General features: G+C 46.9%; 2 protein-coding genes across 6 annotated transcripts in view; one reads left to right on the top strand and one right to left on the bottom strand.

The window, feature by feature from the left end:
• SYN3 (synapsin III) overlaps positions 1 to 24,773 on the top strand; it is a 493,419-nt gene that overhangs the window by 189,929 nt on the left and 278,717 nt on the right. The gene's annotated exons all lie outside the window — the stretch shown is intronic.
• TIMP3 (TIMP metallopeptidase inhibitor 3) overlaps positions 1 to 24,773 on the bottom strand; it is a 54,676-nt gene that overhangs the window by 10,506 nt on the left and 19,397 nt on the right. Inside the window, exon 2 of the mRNA XM_017536352.2 lies at positions 702 to 784. Coding sequence (XP_017391841.1) covers positions 702 to 784 — 83 coding nt within the window. The remainder of the gene's footprint in view (positions 1 to 701; positions 785 to 24,773) is intronic.

The following is a 24,773-nucleotide window of genomic DNA, read 5'->3' as shown; positions in this document are numbered from 1 at the left end:
AGGCTTGAGCCACCGCGCCCGGCCTGGTGTTCTTTTTCTTAAGACATACCTCCTTATTGTGCTTCATGATGTTCATATGCTAGGTAATATGTTTAATGATAAGAATATGCTTAGCAAATGTTGCTAATTAGCTAGGATGCAAGAAGACAATCAGCTGGGAAAATAGGGAAAGAAAGTGCAGTTCCTACCTTGGGATCAGCTTCCTGTGATCGGCACAGGTTTTGTGTAAAGATTTGAGGAGTGTAAACCTAAGCTGTAACCTCAGTGGCTGCTTGAGACCTGTAAGCACTGTTGAATCCAGGATAGTCAGAGCTCAGAAGAGTCTGTAGAGATAATCTAGTTCAACACCCTGATTTCACATTTGGGAAGATTAAAGCCCAGAGAGGGGCAGTGACTTGGCCATGGTCTCATGGTTACCAGCTAACAAGGCTCACTGTCATCTGGCTCCAGAGCTGAGCCTCCTAACAAGTGCCTTGGAGTGACTACACCTGCATGGGCTCTGGGACAAGGCAGCCCCGTGCCCCCCCCCATTCATCCCTTAATGCTGCCTGAGCAGCACCCTCTCCAGCAGTCAGAAGGGCTGGGTCTGGCTGGTGCTTAGACACACACCCCAGTTCCAACCCACTTTGTCTCCCTTGGCCAGGTCTTTTCTGGCAAAAACCCAGAAACCCTCCTGGAGCCAGGCTGATGACATTACCTACCTTCATCTGCTTGATGGTGTAGACCAGTGTGCCGAAGGGCCCCTCCTTTACCAACTTCTTCCCCACCACCTTGGCCCGGATCACTGCAGAGACAGCAAGAGGGAGACAACAGGAGGTTAGGGAGGCCTCAGCCACATCAGGAACAGCATCTCAGAGCGGGCGTGTTAACCTCCGTGGGGCCTGGAATTGTTCTCTTACTTTGGAATAGATGATTGTGTTTATAAGAGTGGGAATTCCCAGCCGGGCGTGGTGGCTCAGGCCTGTAATCCCAGCACTTTGGGAGGCCGAGGCGAGTGGATCACAAGGTCAAGAGATTGAGACCATCCTGGCCAACATGGAGAAACCCCGTCTCTACTAAAAATATAAAAATTAGTTGAATGTGGTGGCACGCGCATGTAGTCCTAGCTACTCAGGAGGCTGAGGCAGGAGACTCACTTTAACCTGGCAGGTGGAAGTTGCAGTGAGTTGAGATCATGCCACTGCACTCCAGCCTGACAACAAAGTGAGACTCTGCCTCATTAAAAAAAAAAAAAAAAAAAAAAGGACTGGGAATTCCCTGGGGTAAGAGGAAGGTTGGAGGAAAAAGCAGCAGCCACCATTCAACTTAATTACCCCAAATGTTCACAATTGCCAGCTCCAGAACTTCCTAGGCTATAGTCACCCCTTGACCCTGGGGGTTTTCCTGACTTTGTGGCTTTACCAAAATCCAAAATCTACTTCTCCTGTTAGAGCCACTGTCCCCTCTCCATTGCCCACCTGACAATGCCATGGCCTCCCCGAACTGTTCTCTTTCCACTAGGACCCCTTCCTAACCACCTCATTTGGGGCTCTTCCTTTGCATGCATTAACTCGCCACAACTTGACATGTCCACAGGATTGTGGTGCACCCCAACTTCCCACAGTGCCCCCAGTTAGCATTCTGGTTGAGCCATTGGTATCCAGTGCTTAGATAGCAAGGGATACAATAGAGTCCAAGCTTTACGGGATGTGGTAGATGAAGGAGCAATTGGGAGTGGGGGCTTAGGAGTTAGATTGAACTTTTCTGATCTTTGCTTCTGGTCTCTTCTTCTGTAAAACAGGAATCATAATGATACTAATCTCCTGAATTAAAGGGATTAGTCAAGATGACAAATGTGAAACTCTTGACACTGTCTTGGACGTAGCTTGCACTAAACAAATGTTATTAATATCATCATCATCACTATCATCACCAAAAATGAAATGGGCTAACCATGGAAGGACTGTTCCAATGAAAACAGCTCCTATGTATTGCATACCTACTATGTGCCATGTACTTTTCACTTATTTACTGCTCTTAACTACCTTATAAGGGCAGTATTAGCATCCACATTATCTAGATAAGGAAACTGAGTGAGAAGTGAAGCCACTTCCTCTTTTGGAGCCTCAGTTTTCTCATCTATAAAGAGGGTGTAACTCTCCTTACATCAGGGAATTGGAATGAGGATTGAACAAAATATCTTATGAAATTTCCCACTACAATGTCTGGCAGAAGGGAGTTTACCTGGTAGATATTAGTTGACCATGAGTACAAAAATAATTACACCCAGTAGGTCGAGGGCTGAAAGAGAGACATTTACCACATGCACTGGGAACACAAAGAAGAGAGGACTTGACTTTTAGATTCTATCAGGCTGTGCTTCTCTTTCTACTTTGTGTGAAAAAGAAGCACCCAAGAGCTGTCTTCAAGTATTTGTAAAATCAGCCCACAGAGGAGCAAATGGACAGGTCTTGAAAATAAAAACTGGAAATTGCAGAGAGCAACATTATGGGCTCCACCAAAGAAAAAAATTCATCTAACAATAAGAACCAACAGCAAAAGGCAGGGGGGCTGCCATCAGGGCAGAGAGTGCCTCTATCAGGGGGTGCAGTAGGGGTGCTGAATGCTTCCATCCTAGGACCTCAACAGAAATTGGAATGGGGCTTGCCTGTGCAGTCATGCTTGGAATTACGAATTGAAATCCTTCAGCCCTGAGATCCTATCGTTCTTTCTTATCTCAAGTTGCACTTAGCCCAAAAAGGAGTAGATAATACATGCTTGTTAAGTAAAATACCCTTCACACACACAGACATACACACAGAGACACACAGACACACACACAGACACACACACACACACACACACACACACACACACACATTCTGGTAGCTCCATTATCCTTCCTCATTGTGTATATTCCACTATGTTTCCCAATTCTTTGACTCTAATCTCTTTTTTAAAAAAAACTCTTTACTAAGAATGGATTCCACATTCCTACTGGATTCTGTCTTGTTTCTTTCCAAATGAGCTTGGATCCTACCCTTCCAGTCAGACATGAAGTCAGGGTTCAGATGAATCAATGGCCCCTTCAGACCTTCCCTGCCAGGGATGGCAAAACACATAGTCATTGGCAAAGTTAGCAATTTAGCTGAGGCAGCTCAAATTAGGAGGAGGCGAGTGGTTGTTTCCAAGTCTGCTGTAAAAACGAGAGGTTGGCAAGATCCCAGGCCAATGTCTCTCAAGATCCTGCATCCACCTCTGTTTCTAACATTGCAGTAGTATTCTCGGCGACATGCCAGCCTCCCGGAGGCCCTGGGGACTGTTTCCTCTATATTAACTCTCACAGACAGGTTATAACAGCTTCACCTCTGAGCAGAGGCATATCTGTCAGGCCTTTATCACTGACTCTTCCTGAAGTGATTTGGACCCATCTTCCCCTGCTTCATTAACACAGAAGGTAAACAAGGGAGTGAGTCTTGGCAGGGAGGCAGGAGGGGCAAGGCAAAAGGGATTTCCTTTAAATAGCAACATCCTGGTTAAAAAATGGCTTGACTTGATTTAGACATAAGATGTCATAAGCAGACCTGACCCGTAAAGCTGGGTACTGCTGGAAGCTTCTGCACCTACAACCAACTCGTTTCCTTACCCTGAATGGCCTGAGCTTGAAACCTTTTCATCTAAGGATAGTTTAGTGAAAAGAATACATTTTTGTAGTCAGAAACCTGCGTTGGTGTTTGGGTTCCACCATTACTGTATGATCTCTTTGGGGTTCTTTCCTCCTAAATCTCTCTGGCTTTCTTAGCCCAGTGCCTCTCATGTGGCTTACAAGTGATGTGCTTATTACTGTTGGGACAGCAACATAGTACTGCATTGAAAAGCCTAGTCTCCTGAGCCTGATGGCCAAGGTTCAAATCCCAACCCTGGTGCTGGCTGACCTTCAGGAAGTTGCTAACCTCTCTATGCCTTGGTTTCCTAATCTATAAGATGGGAATGATGGCAACAATGCCTCATAAATTTGCTGTAAGGGTAATATTAATATAAGCACTAAGAACAGTGTGTATTCCATCCCAAACCCCATGTGTTTGCTCTGTAAGCTAAGGCCTGGGAGTTCTCCCTAGGATGAGGAGAAAGGCAACCTCATACAAATATTCTAGACTTGCAGAACTTCAGAGAGAGGTGGAGAAGCACAGATGAAGTAGTCAGAACAAGGGTAGGAGGTATTTTGGGGCCAGGAGTGCCTACTCCATCACAGGTTCCCATCCTATCTCATCACCCATGTGTAACCCAAGAATGGCCTACCAGGACCAGCCAAACAATATCACAGTCATGGTTCCAAACATCTGAGGCAGAGATGGCCCAGTGAAGAGTCCACATCAATGTTTTTCTTACAAAAACAAAACTTCACCAAACTGAACTAAAATTAAATGACATTCTGCCCTCCAAATAGATTATCAGAATCCTTCCAAAGTAGAATTGCTGGCCAACCCGAGAGCCTCCTGTTTGGTTTGTGTATTAATATGTCTGTATTGCTCCAGTTTCTCCTCTGTAATTCAAATGTGTGCTATTTTGTACTTTCCTGTTTGGCAATCAGGGTTCTCCAGAACCTGGCCTAGGGGCCACAGGGAACAAGGGAAGTGGGGATAGGGGAGGTTGTGGTTTTCCTACAACAGAAGACACTTTTCAAACTGGTAGCTGGCAGCATGTCCAGCCATTCCTTCCACCTTGTTGTGATGGCTAGAAGCCAACTTTACAGATGGGAGAGGCTGGACACAGGTTGTCTGTATTCCCAATCATGCTGGAGTATGGCCCGACACTGTCTACCCACTGCCCCCTAACAGCCAAACCAACACAGGCGTGAACTAGGTTGGTGTCTGGAACATTGGGTTGGGTGCTGGTGAGGGTGACAAGAAATAGAAGTCCTATTTCCTGCTTCCACTAATGGCTAGTCTAGTGGGGAGATGAAGTTTAAAAGTTTATGGCTATAGGACTAATCTCCAAGGTACAGAAGCTCCAGTTAGAGAAGGGAGAGGTGGAGCGCAGCCTGAATCTCAGCCTCTGAACCTCTCTTGTCTCTCTAGAATCTCTTTTGCTCTTAGAAAGAGAATCTGGGCTTCTAGGGGTATGGCAGTCAAAACAAACAAGGAAGAGGCTGGGTGTGGTGGCACACGCCTATAATCTCACCACTTTGGGAGACCAAGGCAGGGGGATCACTTGAGCTCAGGAGTTCCAGACCAGCCTGGGCAATACAGTGGCACCTTGTCTCTGCGAACAATAAAAAATTTAAAAAACTTGTTAAAATTCCCAGGGCATGGTGCCATGTACCTATAATCTCAGCTACTCAGGAAGCTGAGGTGGGAGGATTGCTTGAGCCCAGGAGTTCGACGCTACAGTGAGCCATGATCGTGCCATTGCACTCCAGCCTGGATGACAGAATAAGACTCTGTCTCACTGGTTTAAAAAAAAAAAAAAAAGACCAACAAGGAAGAGATTGATTAAGGAATAAGCAGTATTTTAATGTAAAAGTATCTAAGAAGAAACTAACTAGGATGTGTGTGCTTAAATAATTGGCACATTGATCTGTAAATATACATGGGGCCCTCTTGAATATATCAAGCACCTGAGAAGCCAGGCATAAAAGTATATCTCTATTGAACTGTCTTTGCTTCCTTTGAATATTTGTTTGGGGGAGAGTGCTAGTAAGAGCTTACAAAAGCAAGGCAAACAAGGCACACATCTTCCATAAATATAACTTCATGCTGCCTCTCCCCACCTCTAGCTCTAGCAATGTGGACCACAGTGGCACAAGTTTTGAACAAAGAACAATTTTCCAACGGCAATTGGGATTGAGTTTCCAGCACAGCTTACTAGTATGTCTCCAGAAATTGCAAACGTGCTGTTCATAAGCATATTCAGAGTGGGGGAAGACACCCTTGAGCTGCCCTCCCTTTCTCTCTCTGCTTCCATCCCCCATCCAACCATCATCAACCGAACCTAGATCCTTTTTCCCCCTGAACTGATGGTTGGATTTTCCTGCTGGCAGGCTAGAAAGCCAAGCAACAAGCAACAATGCTACCCATTTGGCTGGTCTGAGGATCAAGGACTCCTTAACTAATTAATGCATACTAACTTAGGACTCTGAGTTCCGCCCATGGTAGCATCAAGGGAAGAGCAGTACAAATCCTCTCCATGAATTAGGAGTTGATTCACACCACACCACACACACACACACACACACACACACACACACACACACATATTCCTGTCTCTCCCTTAGGCCCTGTAGAATGATTTTGCTGGTTTAAGGCATGGTTTCTAGAAGGAGAGCAAGGATAAGTAAGGCACATCTGGTTAGCAGGTAGACTGCATTTCTCCAAAAGCAGAAGTCCCTGTTAGTGTCAACCCTAGGGAAGGGGCTGCTCTTCTCACGGGACCCCAGCAGGCAGGTTCTAGGTAAAAAGAAAAGCCTGGACCATGGGCTCAAATTTTGGGCATCAACTTGGAGGAAAAGCGGGATCTGGAAGTGTTAGAATGATGCCCACCCCATGAAAGCACACCAAAAACGAGGAAAGAGGGATCTCCGTCACCCAGCTTGTCTCATAGCCCCTTCATGTTTATTTTATCATCTCCCACAGGATGACAAAAGGAGGGGTCTTGCTGATGCCAGAGTGCTCCTGGCAAAGGCAATTAAGTCAGGGCCCCACAGGGAGGCTGGCCTGGAGCCCACCAAGCCAGCCTTTTTCCTGCCCACCTGGGACACTCCACATTGTAGCCTGCCCAGGAGGGCAGAGCCAGGCTCTCTCACTCTTCCAGCTGCCCACCCATTCAAGAACTACGAACTGCTTGCTTTTCTTAGCATCACATCAGTGAATCTAGAGGAGAGGTAAAGGAACTAGAACATACTGATAACAACCACTACTATTTATCCTATGCCTCCTAGGTGCCAAGCAATGTGTGCATGGTTCTTCCACTCTGTCCTCATGGTAACTGGGTAAAGTGGCTACTGTTGTGGCTATTAATGTCCCTATTTTCCAACTGTGAAAATGGAGATCAGGTAGCCTGCAAGGAGTTTTGAATCCTAGTGGAAAAAAAAAAAAAAGGGAGGTCCCCCAGGACAGCAGACCACCTTAAAACCTTTACAAGGGATTCACACTTGTTGCAAAATAGTTCATAATTTTACTGCACCACCCCACTTTCACTGCAGAGGATCAGAGAAGAAGACTGATACCTAAAAGGAAGGACCCTTGATAAGCTCCCAGCGAGCTCCAGATTCCTTTCATCACCCACCTGCCACCCTTCCCAATCACACACACACACACACACACACACACACACACACACACACACACGTCCTCTGATTAGTAATAAAAATCTAGAAGTAATTGCCATCAGCAATATAACAATATATCATATCATCAGTTAGCCTTTTGTGTTCCCCAGCAAGGCTTTCATGGAAGAAAAACAAATAACTTAGAAACCACAAAACCACACTCACCCTAAGGTTTCTCCCAACACTGGGAGTCTGAGGTTAATTAGACTGATTAATTAAATGAGACAATGTATACGTACAAAGGTACTTTGTAACCCTGAAGCTAGACAGATGATACACTGTTATATTGCTGATGATGATTACTTGTAGATTCTTATTCTATCAAAAGGGGATAATAGCAGTTCTCGGTTCATAGGGTCAGATAACAACTGTTCAGCAACCAGGAAGGTGTTTGAGTATTGTGCTAGAAGTATATAGGGATATGGAGATAAATAAGCCTCCTAGGAACTCAAGAGCCAGAGGTAAGAGAGACCGGCAATAACACTCAAGTAAGGCAGGCTCAGCAATATAAGTCAGGATGGAAATCCAGGACAGAGCCAAGAGGACATGAAGTCTGTCTCAGGGGAGGGGTGTCAGGAACGCACCCCAGAGATGGCATCACATCTGAGCCTCAGCCCATCCTGCAGAAGAGACTCAGTTTGCTCTGTTTGACTCAGTTTAAGGCAGAAGTCTAGACCTGATCTGGGTAGGGGGAGGTAAAGAGAGCATCTGGAAATGAGGCAGAATCACAGCTGGGCTCTGAGCAAAGCCAGAGCAGATATCCTGCCTTTCCAGGAAAATGATGACTCCCCCTTCCCACCGCAAGACCACGGGGACTGGGGCTGGGGGCAGGGAGCAGCGAGCAGCCTGAGTGAAGAGGAACTCTCCGCTCTCCAGAAAAGTCCCACAAATAAGCTCTTCCTGCATCCTACCCTGATCCCCCAGGGCCGTTCTCTCTTGTCCATTTCAAAGGCCCTTTTTGTTGATGTCAAAGCCAAGGCCAGACCATTAATATGCACTCCCCATCAAGATAAGGAGTCCCAGTTCAAAGCCTGTCCTGACTAACTCTTTCCGTTAAGTAAAAATATTAATCTTGGTTTTATTTAAGCAGGTTTTTTTGGCAAGAAATGAACGCCTGTGGCTAAAAATAAACCCAAAGACACACACTCAGAAAATCTGGAAAGCTGCAAATCATTTCAACCCAAGTTTCCATCTCAGGGAAAGCTATTAAACCTGGAGGATATGAAAACCTCCCTGCCCAGGCACTCCTGCTTCTCAGTGCCTGCCTTGTGTTCCGGGGTCCCCAGGGCAGGTCTGTCCTGGGGATGCCCTATCTTGAACCTCCTGGGGAAGGAGACGAGGAGCCTTTGTGAGCTCCTGGCTCTCCTCACCTTGTGAGCAGAATGGATTTCTGCTTGAGTGGCCTGGGAAACACTCAGGGCCTCTGCTGACATCTGTTGTAGATGAAATGAAAAGCCAGGGAGGGGAGGGAAGGGAACACAGGCTCAGGAAGGTCAGGCTGCCTGGAACTTTGAGATTGCCCAAAAGAACACAACACAAAATCGGCATCCCATGCTGGCTTTCATGTGTTAAGCCACAACCTCAATTTTACACAATGAAATGACCAAATTTAAGAGTCACTCCTTTTAGGTATATGCCTAGACTTGGGATGAATGCATTTGATGTTTAACTGCTTAAAGTCAGCTACACTTGATTTCTTCCTGGAGCCACCAGCAATTTGGGAGAAAGGTACAGATCCCTTGGCCTGGAACAGGGCAAAAGTCCCAGGGCTGGCTGATTCCTGGTTTCAAGGCCAACTTACCTGGAGAGGGAGGACTTCGAATCTCAGAAAAGTGATGGTGTTTCTGTGACCTGGGTTTCTAAGGGTCCAATGAGGCAACTGCCCCAAAGTGTTCACCAAGCATGATTAGAATCACTGAGGCTTTTACTCTGTAAAGGGCTGTCAGGTGAGAAATGTCAAAGCCCCAAAGGATAGACAATGGGAAACACAGTCCTTCTCCCATAAGTCCCCGACATTGTCCCAGGAACAAATGGGTTCCACAATCCTCATTTACATCCTCACCTACACCTTGGGTTTGCAGCATCTATGGGATTATTACACCTCCCTTGGGTTTGCAGCATCTACGGGATTATTCTGCATTGCTCAGGGACATATATATGGCCCTGCAGAGCCGGGACTACACCTCAAGTCCTCTTACTCTAAAGCTTCCAGCCCATGTCACTATATGAACCTGTCCTATGGTGCTCCTTGCCTGGGTGAGAATCACTTCCTCCCTGTGCATCTGCCTGCACCTTTGGCTTCCTGCAAATGCCACCCAGCTGAAATGCCACCTCCTACAGGAAGCCGTCTGCCCACCCCAGGCCAACCTAGTCCACCTCTCTTCTGCTCGACTTTCCTCTCTTTCTTCAAGCATGTGTTCTTCTTTAACGATCAGTTCCTTGGACACTCACTAGCATCACTAATTACCAGATGGCAGGGACTACATGTGAGACTCCAGCACCTGGCATAGAGCCTAGAATGTGGCCAGGGTTCCCAAAAATGTTGAATGAATGAATGAGGCTGTGGGAGGGAGCCAGAGGTAATACAATAGCAAAGACGGGGGATGGTTTTGTGTTTGGCTTCTTGGAGTGCTGGGTCAGGAGTTCTTGTTCCATAGGGTTACTCAGAAAAGGAAGAGGCAGGTAAAAATGTGATCTGGAGGAGAACTTGTTGATGTGTCTATGGAAGGACAGCACCCAAATGCTACCAAAACATGAGGAACCCAAGGCTTAGCACCCTAAAGGAAGTCAGTGGTGACACCAAAATTAGCCCCAGGGAGTCTCCACCCAAGGCACTCCTTGCCAGACCTGCTGACTCCTCTACAGGCCTCCTGGCCTGCAGCTGCCCCTCTTCCTCATGGAAGCTCTCAGGAAATATGAAGAGCCTGGCAGGCTGTTTCTTCAGGCCCCATCTCCCTCTCTGCCTTAGTGTTTGTTGTTTGTTTTATTTTGTTTTCTTTTGCCCTCCTACTCCCACTTCTCCCCTTTCTCCTCCTCCTCCTCTCCCTCTTCTTCCTCCTTCCCATTCTCCCCTTCCTCCTCCCCCTTTGCCTCCTCCTTCCCCTTCTCCTCCTCCTCCTCCTACTCCTTTTTCTTTTTCTTCTTCTTCTCAAGTATACTTGAAATTCATTGATTCACTCATCTACTATTTATTCAGAAGTATTTGAGGAACTATGCATCTCAGATCCTGTGCCATGTCTTGGGGATTCAGTAATAAGCAGATGGACAAAGTTCCTAGCTTTAAGAACCTTATTTTATTCTTGTGAGGCAAGAAGACAGGTGGTTATAGTTCAGTGAGCCACAGGAGCGTGCAGTAGACACACCCGGCCAGCCTGGAGGTGCTGGAGGGAGACATCCTGCCTGAGAGGGGATCAGAGAAATCACTAGAGACAGTCAAGAGAAAGAGAAAGGAAAGGCCCTTCTGGTCATGGTTGAAGCAGAAGGAGAGGCCTGGAGGCTGGAGAGTCTGGCCCATTGGAGACACAGAAAACATAAAGTCCAACAAACAACAGGTGATAATTCCCAGCCTGGTAGGTTGGGTCTTGCTCCAACATGGGACAGTGCCATTTCTTGGGTGGCTTCTCCCTGAGGCCAATGATAAAGACTTATCACTCTGTCACTGCCCATAGACTTTAGCATTGCATGTATCCAAATGGATGCCCAAACAGTCCATTGATAGGAGGCGCCCAAAGCCCCAAGAAACCCCTAGAAACAAGTCTGGGTCTTTGCCTCAGACCCACAAATTATCTCATTCCAGTGCATATCCCATTTCTAATCTTCAAAGTGAATATTTAATGAATCTCTGTCTCCCTCTATACCTTCTCTCCTCCCAAGCCTTTTCACCTCTTGGAGTAGTTTCGCCTTGGGTATTATGGCTGGGCATCTGTGCTGTGCTCTGAGGAAACACCAAGTCTAAGGGGCACACTAACCTCTCAAAAGATTAAGTCCACTCAGGGGTCAGAGGCGCCGACTTGCTCACTGCCATACACATGCACTCGGTGAGGGAGGCTGAGACCACCCCCTATCCCCTGAGAGTGCTCTAGCCTCTCCACAGGAGCCCATGGGAAACTTTATCCCACACAAGTGGCCACCAGAATAGCAGCATGGTCTTCAACCACAGCCCCTTTGAAGCAGTGCCCAGAAAAATACCATGCCCTCAAACGGTTCTCAGAACTTCTAGCTTTCAGGTCGGGGCATTTGTGAAGCCCAAACAGCTGGCAACATCTCAGGAGCCATCTATAGCATTTTGTTTTTCTCCTCATTGGGATTTTGTTTGCTAGGAGTGCTGAGGGACTCCGGGATAGGTCTAGGAGCAGGTCCACGGTTAGCCAAAGGACCACCCTCCTTTGCACAGTAGACCTGCGGATGCGCCTTTGCAGACAGTAAATCTGTTCCCAGAATGCACCAGGAATGGGCAGGAGATGTTCTTGTGGTTTGAACAAGAGTCAATGGCTGCTCTGTCTCTGGAGTTTATACAGCACAGATGCCAAGGAGACTCTGGTACATCTGTAACTTACTCTTCCTGTGACTTTAAAAATAGTGTAGGCTTTCCTCACCTTTAAGTTCCACAAGCTTCATCCTGAAAGGTCCTGGACGCCCAGGGACATGGTTTGGAAGGCCCAACTGCTTTAGCAGGTGTTCCCTACCCAGGCTCACGCAGTACCTCCCCACCAGCTTGCAACCACGTCACTCACGTAGTGGGCACTCAGATAGAAACAGGTGTGAGAAAAATGAGCCCATACATAGGTCTTCAAGCCCTAAGACTGTTATCAGGAAACCATAATGCTGATGGTATGGAGGAATGATTAGAGATAAGATCCAAGTCCTTTTAAGGAAACCTTTGTTTTAAATAAAATAAATAAGTAAAGAATGCTAACTGCTGCCCTCTTTGGTCAAAGTAGATAATGGCAGAATCATAAAGCCAAACCTCTTATTTCTGCACAACTTGCCCTGGCCTCGCAGTGTGACAGGGAGATGGAGTTATTGATAAAGAAGAAAAAGACCATCTACCCTATAAACATCTTGTCTGTGCAATCATAGTGCTAAACCTTTTATTCATTCAGTATTAATTGAGTGCTTACTATGTGCCACACACTGTGTCAGGTGGCAGAAACAGAAAAGCAAACAAGACAGACACACTTTACAAACAGTATCTCTTATTCTTAAAACCAACTCCCAAAATGTGTAACTTTCTTTCCACTGAGTATAGAAAGAAAACAAGTCTCAGGATCATTAAGAAACTTGTCAGAGGCCACACAGCTGGGAATCCAAATATGCCCAGCAGCAAAGCTCATTCTCTTTCTACTACAAAACATTTAACAAATCTGAAACACCCCACCCAGTCAAATGCATTGGAAATGCAGAGACAGGGAAAATTCCCAAGGCTGAATTATGAGAGAAGGGCTTGTATAAATCACAGTTGGTGAGAACTTTGAGGTGGAGTTAACTCCCCATAACTCTTGTAATGTCTAAGAATCTCATCCAGTGGTGAAGTCTGGATTCAAATCTCCACTTACAGGCTGGGTGGACCCCAGGGCTCTCAATGCCAGGTTGAGGGTACCTTAGTTTGCAGACAAAGGGCAGGAAGAGAGAAGTCCAGAAGCCCCATGGATTGAAGACAGGGAGCTCAGGCCTTAGGACCAAAGAGAATGGCAAGGGGCGAATAAGCATACATTTTTGGACATCTGATCAGCAGCCCTGGTCCAAGTTTCTCAGTTGCAAAGTCTTGGGGTTTTGCACATGCCATTCTATCTGCATGAGGACCCCCTTCTGCTCCCCATTACCTATCAACTGCCGCTCATACTTCACATTTAAAATCAAAGGACACTTCCTCATGTAAAGCCATCCCCAGCCACCTCCTGCAAACATCAGACTAGAACAGAACCACTGTTTTCTATTCTCAGGGGCCCTGGTGTATATGTAAGTATATGTTTGTAGATTCATTTGAGTAATGTCTGATCCTCATTCCTCCCTGCCCCACACACTCACTAAATTCTGCCAGGATTACATCTTGCTTTGCTTACCATTGTATCTAACTGCAGCATCTCACAGTGTCTGGAACATAGTAGGTGCTCAGTAAATAGTTTCTGGGTGAAATAAGACATCTTCTCCATCTTGGCCTTATTGATTGCTTCCTAAGAAGAGTCTATCACCCTGTTTTTCTCTGCTGTGCACTCCCTCACTCACTATATACAACTAGCTGTAGCATTCCAATGCCAGTTCTACTGCATGAGCTGACCCAGAAGAATGTGTAGGGTTTTGATCATGGAAAGAAAAGAAGGAGGACAGTCCAGGCAATGGAAACAGCACAAACAAGGGCACAGCAAACAAACCAAGCATGGCATGTCAGAGGTCACATGGCTGAGGACTGCAAAGACCCTGGCTGGAGAGAAGAAGAGGAGGCCGCTAGTTCATTCTGACTGAAGCGAATGTCCAGTTCCTTGGGTGACAGACATAAGCTTGAATGGAGGACTCCTTAGGTCTGTTCCACAAACTAGGTCTGTTTGTAGATCCAGCAGTTTCTGGGTCTCATGCAGACCCCTCTCTAGATACCAGAATGGTGCCCTGTATGAGATGGGAATCATATTTTCTGGGCGTATGGGCTACCTGGAGTGCACCTCTCCCCACACAGCATTGAGCCGGCTATCTCTTTGAAGAGGAGCTGTAATAATAAACTGCACATGCCTGCTTCTGGACACTGGAGTCCTCTAGTGCAATTACCACACCACAAAGTATCTGCAAAGCACACATAGTACTAGCCACCTCCCCCTGCCACCTCCACTGCACATCTGAAGGCTGGTAGGGTTTTGCCTAAGTGACCAGTGACCGCATGTGACACTTCTGGCTCTGCCTGCCCATGGGAGGCTCCTATTAAAAGGTGGGCTCCGCCAGGTGCAGTGGCTCACACCTGTAATCCCACCACTTTGGGAGGGCAAGGCAGGCTGATCACCTGAGGTCAGGAGTTTAAGACCAGCCTGGCCAACATAGTGAAACCCCGTCTGTACTCAAAATAGCATGCCAGTCTGGTTAGCCTGAATTGGGAGCCCCTCATTTTCATCTCTGGGTCCTCCCTGCCTTCCAAGCATGTTTAAACTACAGCACAGCGGCATGGGCACATTTCACAGGCCACAGACGCTAGGTTGGGTGGGACCTGCAGGGTCACTCAGTGTAATCTCCTTTGAATTTATTCTACAGTCCCATTCTAAGGATAAGCTGCCCAGTGTGCAACCATCTCTGACCTAGGTCAGCCTGTTCTATGTCAAGCCAGTTTTTTGACTGTAAAAAATTCCCCTTTGGACTGCCTCCCTGTGGCTTTCTCCCACCTAGTTGACATCTTGGGTTTCCAAGAAAACAAGATATTTGAAAAGAGTGGTCGTGTTTCCAAGATCATCTCCAGGATAAATATTTTCATAGATTTGGATGGTCTCTCCCTGCTTAAGACATAGTCCCATGTCCTTTGACCATCTCAGCCTTGCTGGGGGCCAGTGACTCTCTAATTGCTTTGTCAAGGTATAAATGCAAATTTCTCGGGAGCCACTGGTCAGTATACAAAGTTGAGAGTTCACCTTCCCTACTTGGAATATTTTTACTGCTGGTAGGATAGCTTATGACTTTACCATCATCCATTAAGTACTTCTAGTGTTAAAACATGTGTTAAGATGGTAGATCTTCCTGGGCACAGTGGCTCGGGCCTGTAATCCCAGTCCTTTGGGAGGCCAAGGCAGGTGAATCCCTTGAGCTCAAGAGTTTGAGACCAGCCTGGGCAGCATGGTGAAACCCCGACTCCACAAAACACACACACACACACACACACACACACACACACACACACACACACACACAAATTAGCTGGGTGTGGTAGTATGTACCTGCAATCCCAGCTACTTGGGAGGCTGAGGCAAAAGGATCACTTGAGCCTAGAAAGTTGAGGCTGCAGTGAGCCAAGATCATGTTACTGCATTCCAGCTGAGCGACAGAGTGAAAAAAGGGGTGGGGGGTGCCGATATATCTCACATTAAGGGTTATCACAGTAAAATAAAATAAAACAGGGTTTTCAAACCAGACTCTGGCTCCCAACTTTGATGTAATTTGGTAAATAAACCTACTCTACTAAATAACTGTACTCATCTGGGTGGCCAAGTACAATAATTTTTTTTGGAAAAACAAAAGAAAAAAGGCTTATTATATAGAAAGTATTGAATAGCAAGAAAAGCCCTGGGCCAGGAGTTGGAAGCTATATTCTCTTTCTACTTCTTCCATTCATTTTCTATATGAGTTTGACAAATCATTTCCCCTTGGAGCCCTTGTTTTTTATTGTACAAACTGAACCCGTTGGACTGGACATATTCTAGTGTCCCAGTTAACCTTAGAATCTAAGAGTCCATCCCATCACCTTATATTTCTAACTCATGCATTTCCCCTGTGTTCTACTTTCTCTTCATTGTAATGGTCCAAGTTGTCATGTGCTCCCTGTTTGCTAGGTTCTAGAATCACATGTCTGAAAAGTCAGACTTGAGCAAGACATTACGGTGCTTCAGCTGCCTTTTCTAGCTTTGTCTTCAATCTGTTTCTCAGCCTAGGATCTATCTGGATGATCTGCACTTGCTAAAACCAGGAACAGAAACAAGTACAGATTTGGCCCCTAATCATCCCACCTGGTTCATCAGCTGCACCATTCAAACTGAGAGGGGCCCATTTGTTAACTAGTGGGACACTGCTGATCTGTGACAATGCTGACAGCCTGTCGTGCCTACCCCTGTCTGCCATTGAAGAGGGCTGATCATTCAGCTCCTTGCCTCAATTTTAGTGACCCTCAACAATCTGTTTTCTTTATTAGCCACTATCTTTTTTTGGTGGAGGTGGTGGCGGGGCAGTAACATCCTATTTTCCAGGCTGACAATCTAGCCAAGAATAAATTAGTAACAATGAAACAAACCTGGGATAACCTCACAGGTTAAAGTACATTAGGGGAGCACTGGACGTTAATGCCAGGGGGGGCAGGTGGAGTCTGGTGTTAATGCTAAGTAAGGTCTTTCGCTCTGTGTTCCAAAATCTACATACATAAGAATTCTAAGGAATGCCAAGAAGATGAGGGCTTCTGCCTTCAATCTTCCAATTATATGCTAATCCTCAGTAATAAAAATCCTCAGTAATAAAATCCTCAGTAATAAAAATGCTTCCAGGTTAGCATCTCCATGGGGACTAGGCTCTACTGCCCCCCACCCCCACATATCAATTGGAGATGGTCACAGCCTTGAAGAGGAAAATCCAGTCCCCCTGATCATCAGGACAGCTCTCACAGACAAGTAGACTCTTCAGAGGACATCAGCCCGCTCTAATGTTCTGACTTAACTTTAAACAACTCACCTCTCCTCTGGATCTCTTCAATTCCCTGGGACACCATCTTCCCTCTTTTTTTTTTTTTTTTTTTTTTTTTTTTGGAGTTTCACTCAAGTTACCCAGGCTGGAGTGCAATGGTGCGATCTCGGCTCACCGCAACCTCCGCCTCCTGGGTTCAGGCAATTCTCCTGCCTCAGCCTCCTGAGTAGCTGGGATTACAGGCACGTGCCACCAAGCCCAGCTAATTTTTTGTATTTTTAGTAGAGACAGGGTTTCACCATGTTGACCAGGATGGTCTCGATTTCTTGACCTCGTGATCCACCCGCCTCGGCCTCCCAAAGTGCTGGGATTACAGGCTTGAGCCACCGCGCCTGGCTCATCTTCCCTCTTAAGAAAGGTAGAGCATCTCGGATGGCTGATTTTTTCTGACGCTTTTGAGAGCCTCAGAAAAAAGCTGTTTTTAAAACAGGAAGGAGCTCTCTTCTGCCTCAGGCTCCCACACCCTCCTAAAGGGCATGCTTCATTCGTAAGGACCACGCTGCCACCTTGATCTCCACTTGAACCTCAGCCCAACATGAACCTAGCCAGCCTACATCCCAGCCATGGAAGCTGTTATTTTTGAAACAGAAGGAATATTCAATATTTTTTCCTCTGTCAATATTTTTACCTTCATTTTTCTCCTTTTCCCCACCCCTGTGCCCCCGGTTGAGGAAAAAAACATTTTTTTTTAAAGGCTAAACAAAAACAAAACCCCATCCAGGCTGAGATCAGCAGATCATGGTGTTCTGGGTGGATTTTGCTACGTGCCAGCAAAGACCGTCAGCAAGATCTGCAGGAAACACCTTGCAGAATCCACTGGGAGAAGCCAGGGGCCGCAGAGAAGCATGCGGCGGATACACTTGTGGTCCATGTGACTGGCTGGCTCCCTAGCCCTGGGTACAGGAAACGACCGTGGGATTCCAGGGCCCTGGGGGGCAGACACACAGCTGTGCAGGGGGGCCCTGTGGATCCCTCTGGTGTTTTCCAGCGAGAATTCCTTTAACTTGCCTATCTATTCCCAGCTGCCAGTGCAGGAACTATGCTGAGGGGACACGATAAGAAAGGTTGCAAGCAGCTTCCCAATAGCTTTCCTTTCCAGTATTTGGCTGAAGCTCTGACACAGGGCAAGGACATGAGGACTCGGGCATCAGAGACCCTGGGGTTGAATCTCAGCTCCAGCTTCTCCTAGTTATAGACAGTTGGGCAGAGCATTTAACCTCTTTTCACCTTGAAAAGGGAGATGCTATCATACAAGGCTCATAGCATGTTGTAGGCATTAAGGGAGAGACTGCCCTTGAGGGACTTTGCACAGCGTCTGCTGCAAAGTAACCACTCAGTAAACAGCAGCGGTGATGACTATTTTGCAAGAGGCCCCCTTTCCCAAGGCAGTGAAGAGGCTAGAGAGTAGTGGGAAAAAGGATGAAGGGGTTCCAAGAAGAGAGAAAGAAAATGCAAAGTACTAGCTGGGACCCATACCAGGCCTTGCAAGCTCACAGCAGCCTGGCTGCCAACCTTCCTCCTCCTGAAATGTCGGCTGCCCCACTTACTCTTGTTCAGGGCATTTCAGTTTCAGGTCAGGTTGAAGCGAGGGACATTGACTGGTATCAGTCCAAATGCAGTGAACACCCCAGAGCAGTGCAGAGAGGCCCAACAAGAGGCAGGGAGAGGAGGCGTCTCTGGAAAATGCTCATTTCGCATCTTGGTCCCAACAGTGGGGTCTAGTTTGGTTGGGCCAAAAGTGGTTTGTCAGAGTGCATGGTGAGGCATCCCCCCAAACCTTCCTTCTGGAGGAGCTGTGGGTGTGGGAAGCCAGCGCTGATGTGCAAAGTGAGAAATGAGAGCCATGGAGTTGGCAGGCCTGCCTGGGCCAGGGTCAGTGCCCAGGGACCAGCATTGTCCTGGCTGGAGGAGGGAACAGCTAGTGGTCAGCAGTCTGTGCAGAGGCTGGGGTAGAATGAAGGCCAGACCCAGTCCAATTAGGGTCTGATGGAAACCAGGGCCATTTTTCACAAAGCCGGAGGCGGGCGGCCCTGCAGCGGTGGGGATGCTGGCTAGATAGAGCATCTGGCACCGATCAATTCCCAGGCCAAGAAGCGAGCCTACATGTGGGTGCAAATGAAATGCCGAAGGCCCTGGGGCCCCCGCCCCCTCCGTCTTTGCCGTAATGAAGTGCCAACTGGGAGCCAGCTGGGCAAAGGGACATGTTTCCTTGCTCCGTCCACTGGTTGGTAATAATTACGGGCATTCTTTCGGCACCAACAGGAATAGTAAGCTGGGGGAGCAGTTCTTTGAACCACCAGGCATGATGATGAAAGGAGGGCTTAGATCAAAGAGGGTATCAATAATGTTCAGCGCAGCTCATGCTTCCCTGGCTTGGGACTGAAGCCGGCAATGGGGTGGGGGTGCTGCTAAGAAGTGCTGAGCTGAATTAAGCAGTTCCTCTTTCATACCCGCCCGTCTTCTTCAGAGGTACACTCTGAGGGTAGAAATTGTGCCAGTTTCAGCTGGTTCCATGTGCCAAGTTCAAGTCCACTACAGGGAGCAGGCTGGTGGTCTCCCTCAACCCTCAAGACTGCCCCTGGGGCAAAGGGGAGGCAAGGACCAATGTGCCCAAGATCTTTGTTTTTGTCTTTCCCTTCCCCATTGTGGGGACCTCTAATGAGAGAGGAAGAATATGAATTTCCATATGTGACTTTCTCCCCAAGCTTGGCTGACATACTCTTCAGGCGCTACACCCCTCCCCACCCCTGGCTCCAGCACTGAATCTGGGAAGGCTCAGTCCAGCGTGCTGATGAGGCAAACACCGGGAAGGAAAGAACTCTGTCTCCCAGAACCAGCCAAGAGAGCCCATAATGGGTAGACAAGAACTCCCGCTGGATCAGGAAACCTTGGTTCCAACTGCCTGGACCACTAACTCATGGGGTAGCATTGGGCAGGTCACTTCCTGCCCCTGGGCCTGCTTTCCCAACTGGAAAGCAAAGAGATTGAATAAAGGCCCTTAAAGTCTAAGCATGAGTGTCCCCTGCTTGTGGTCTAGAAAGTTCATCTAGGAGAGTAGAAAAGAATTCCTTCAATTCTGCTCCTTCCTTCCTGGGTACACAGCACCCAGCCAGGAGTTGGATCTCTGACCTCTTTCTGAGGCTGGCTATAACACAGCATCTGACAGATGGCAGAATCTCCCAGAGGCCCGTATCTCTGAAAGATTTTCTACTTCACATCAACATAAAAGAATGTCATCCTGAGAGGCTTTCTGCTCCTAAGTGGCCCCTTAAGAACTTTTCTTCTTGAGTTTCATCCACTTGAAGGTTGGAGCACTGGAGCTAAGTTTGAGTTCAGCATAGCCACTCACTAGCTGGGGAACCAGGGCAAGACACTTCACCCCTCTGAGCCTCCATTTCCTAGCTGTCAAAAGGGCATTCTTTCATGCATTTAACAAATGTTAGAGTTTCAAGTATCTTCTAGGTGGTAAACAAGACAAACAAGATTTCTGCTCTCCTGGTGCCTAAGTAATGGTGGAAGAATCAGATGAAACAGTAAAACAAAAACCCAATGTGATGTCAGGTGCTAGGAGGCACGGGGGAATAGAGAATGAGGCTGTGGGGAGGGAAAGGGAGGCAAGGAAGGCCTCTCTACAAAGGTGGCATTTAAGTTGAGACCTTCATGATGAGAAGGGGCCAGCCAATGAGTATCTGGAGATGAGGTTTTCCTGGAAGAGTGGATAGCAAGTTCAGTGGAGACAGTGACAAACCTGGAGCCTGGAGAATTTGAGGAATAGCTCGAAGTGTGTGGCAACAGCAAGCCCATGGGCAACAGAGGCCAGATCCCATAGAAACTTCTAGAGCCTGCTAAGGAATTAAGCTACTGGAGGGCTTGAGCAGGGCATTGGCAGAGATGTGACTGACATTTTTTAAAGTTCACTGTCTGCTTGTTGGAGAAGGGATTGTGGTGGGGGGAGTAAAAGCAAGGGAGTTCATAATAGTCATGACCACCCCTTCCTTGGTCATTGTAAAGCTTACATGAGATTCATCCTGATGCCTAGAAAAGCCCAGAGGCACAGGAGGAGGTAGAGATCATCACATGTTTTAAAATCCATCTGTACAAGTAGGAGCTTGCAGGGCCTGGCACCAGGCTGTTTGGAACTGTGTTCCTGTATAGATTTCAAGGAAACAGGGTAGGGTGGCAGATTCTATCCTGCCTGAGCTATGCAGCTGTCCAGGCCCAGATGAATTCACATATTTAAACTTGGAGCTTTGCTATAGGCCATGCCTGGCTCTGTTTTTGCCGCTGGTGCCGGACAGGGTAAGCTAACACCCAGCAATGTGGAGAAGCTGACACTCTACACAAAATCACTCACTGAATTCCTGGCCAAAGCTCATCTCTCCTGCCCTCATTTTCAGGACTGGGAAGGAAAGAGCAGGAGAGGCTGGAGATTTATTCACTAGGGGATTTTTAACTTCAGTGTGGGCCCCTGTGAGGACAATGATCAGCAAAACTCCAGTGTTCCAGTGAACAAATCTCAGTGCTCAGAGCAGCAGGGACTGAAAGCATCTTGGGTTCCAGCTCGCTTCCTTCAGCTAGGGTTTGGAGCTGGAGGCCTGGATTCAAATCCTGTCTCTGCCTCTAGGTTCCCTCAAGTAGAATAAGATCAGTGGCAGCAACCTCCTGGGGCTGTCCTGGGGATCAAGTGGGAGAGCAGGATGCAAAAACCCTGCTTCATACCTGCCACATGTACTCACTCCCACATGAACTCACTCTCCCACAAACTCTTTCTGAGTGGCAGGCTTGGGACTGGACAGTGGATGCCCTGGTGCCTGAAACATTCGCAGAATCTGAAGACACATAGTACATTTGATTCTAGCTCACATATAATGCTATATAAGATTCCAGGAAGTTCAGAGAAGAGAATAGTCAACAGGATGACATGTAGTGAATATCCAGTTGTTGTTGGCTTTTTTCTTTTAAAGTATTAACTTCGCAAGACTCTGCCTGCCATCTGTATAATGCAGATATTGAACTTTCCCAAAATTTAACAAAATGGGACTGACTTCCCACTTTCTCCATGCTCTTTATTTTCTTTTTAAATTTTATTTATTATTTATTTATTTTTGAGATGGAGCTTGCTCTGTTTCCCAGGCTGGAGTGCAGTGGCACAGTCATGACTCACTGCAACCTCCACCTCCTGGGTTCAAGTGATTCTCTTGCCTCAGCCCTCTGAGTCGCTGGGATTATAGGTGTGCACCACCACGCTGAGCTAATTTTTGTATTTTTAGAAGAGACAGGGTTTTATCATCATGGCCAGGCTGGTCTCGAACTCCTGACCTCAAGTGATCCTCCTGCCTGAGCCTCCCAAAGTGCTGGGATTACAGGTGTGAGCCACCATGCCCAGCTCATTATTTCCTTTTTAACTTAAGTAATACAACTTCACTAAAGAAAGGATGGGGGGAAAAAAGTAAACAAACGAACAAACAAAAATCTATAAAATAATTGTGTAAATAACCTAAACTCCCACTGTCCAGTTATAACTATGCTTTGTGTTTATATTACCCTCAAGACTTTTCCCTATGCCAATATAAATCTGTGGATATGTCCTCTTCTAATAGAATCACACAGAAAGTGCTTGGTGATCTGGTTTATTTCAATCCCAATATATCTGTTCATATACTCTGCCTTATCCCTTTGAATGGCTATATTGTTTTCAATTGCATAGGTACAGAACTGTTAGTTGGATACTTTTATAAACAACTTATGAGAAACATCCCTTGTATGTTTATATCTGTACATACACATATACACAGATATTTATTATATATACAAGTGCACGCACACACACACCTTAGCATACTTACCTGATTATTTCCTCTGGTTCTAGAAGTTATTTCCTCTTTCTAAACCTGTCGTTTTAGTAGTGACTGAATCCAAGTCAGTAACCCCTTCTGCCAGCCATCAACCGGCCACCCTGAAGACCTCTACATGCAGCATTTGGTATAACTAAGGAAGCCTTAGACACAGTTTCTCAGGTCCCACAAGCTTACTCTTACCTCCCCCATGTCCTTCTACCCACTGCCCCTGTCTCTACCCCCTAGAAGCCAGCTGTTGACCAAACCTGAAAGAAATCCTATCTGCCTGAGTCCTGTCCCTTTTCTACCCTCATTGGACCCAGCCTGTGATTTCCAAGTTCCAAGGTCTGAGTAGACATCCCAAGACAGGAGGGGCCAGGAAGAGCCTAATCATTTATGTCATTAAGTCACTGCTCAAGGCCACCTCCCCAAACAAGGTCCCTTTCTGCCTTCTGTGTGTTCCTTTTCTTATAAAAGCACTCTGGTTGTCATGGGCAATCTTAGTATTCTGGATGAGTAGGGAGCATCTCTTTTGGTCAAGGAGTGAATGCAAACTGCCATCCCTTTGCTCAGTATCAAAGACATCTGCTCGAACACTGGTTCAGAAGCAAAAGAACGACATCGAAAGCAGAGGAAATGGATCCAAATGTTTCCTATGAAGGGAGTCATCATAATACCCATTCAGTGAATACAAGTAACTTCCTTTTATTTGTATACAAGGAATTTACATCACACATGCATGCCTCTAAGCAGTCCGCATTCGGGGATATATATGTATAATACATATATACATATAAATATATATATATAAAATACATATATACTCCATTTTAAAAGGGCAATTCCTCCCACTCCTGATTCTTCAGTGAGTTTCAGATAGGGATCTGCTATTGTCTCTGGTGGTGCCAGTCCCTATATGACTCTGGGGTTTAAAGACAGATCCCGAGATTGACTTTCGTGATACCCTCTCTCTCACACCTCAGCTGCTCAACCTGAGGCTACTTGACAACAACAAAAAAATAGTGATCTGTCACAACACTGAAGGAACAGCTGGCTCAGGTGGAGTTATGGAGCAATGGCACTGTATTTTACAGGAATGTAAGGGCTTTTTGACTTTCCATGGGCTGACTTCATAAAATATCACTCCATGACTCTTATAGCTATAGGTGTCAAAAGACCTTCACCTATAATCATCTGTGGCAGGGCACTGTCGGGATGCCCCATCTTACAGGAGTGGCAATGGGCTCTGGAAGTAAAGTGACTTGCCTCTGACCACATGGATGGCTGGGGAGTTCATTCTGACCGCACCCCACGTCTTTTCACTCCAAGTCTGGAGCTGCCTCCCTTGCTCCTATATGGCCTATTACTGGCACCAAGGGAGCCCACCAAGCTTCTTCCTGCTCTGCCAGTTACCAAACTGTCTGTCCAGAGACATACCCTCACATCCCCCTAAGTTGCTCTTGGCAATGCTTCTCCTTCCCTCCAATTGCTACTCTTGCTGGTGGCTGTTCACCCAATCCCAGACCACCACTCTCCAGGCCTGGTTGGTTCTGTGCTAATCCACTGGACCCTGGCTGTTTTGGGGCTGGGACACAGAGGACCCACTGCATCGTGGATTCTGAGAGGAGACTCTCTTTGGCCACCTCCAGGTGCAAATTTGGCTCATCTATTTAAGAGAGAGGCAGAGGATATCTACCCCACCCACAGCTTCCAAATGCAATAGACATTTAGATTAATTTGGGGATAAACAATGGACTCCATTGCCTGGTTACTTCTTAAAACTAAGTTTCCAGAAGTAAGATTGCTAGTTAAAGGGTATGTACATTTTTGAGGCTTCTCGGATGCACACACTTCCCTCCCCAGAGGTCACATCAGTTGCTTTTCCTCAGTGGCCTGTGAAGCTGAGAGACCAAACTCCAAGAGGATAGGAAATGCAAGTCCCAGATTCCCCACGCTGCTCTGCCAAGTCCAGGGACATCATCTGGAAATCCCCAAAGGCATCAGCACATGAAGCACATCCCATGCAGGGGAAATGCCCTGTGATCACACCCAGAGATAGCGAGGAAGACTGTGGGCACTGTAGCCAGCCTCGGAGATGAGGAGTTGGGGAAAGGACACACAGAGCTCCAACTTCTTGCAGAATAATCAGAAGGAGGCAGTGGAAGTCAGTGAGTGACAGGGGAACCATAAGGCCCTTTTTGTCTCCCAGGAAG

This window comes from Cebus imitator, unplaced genomic scaffold (assembly GCF_001604975.1).
Source record: "Cebus imitator isolate Cc_AM_T3 unplaced genomic scaffold, Cebus_imitator-1.0 Scaffold97, whole genome shotgun sequence".
NCBI lineage: Eukaryota > Metazoa > Chordata > Mammalia > Primates > Cebidae > Cebus > Cebus imitator.
Note: the sequence above shows the minus strand (reverse complement) of the source record. Positions and strands in the feature narration are given on the sequence as shown.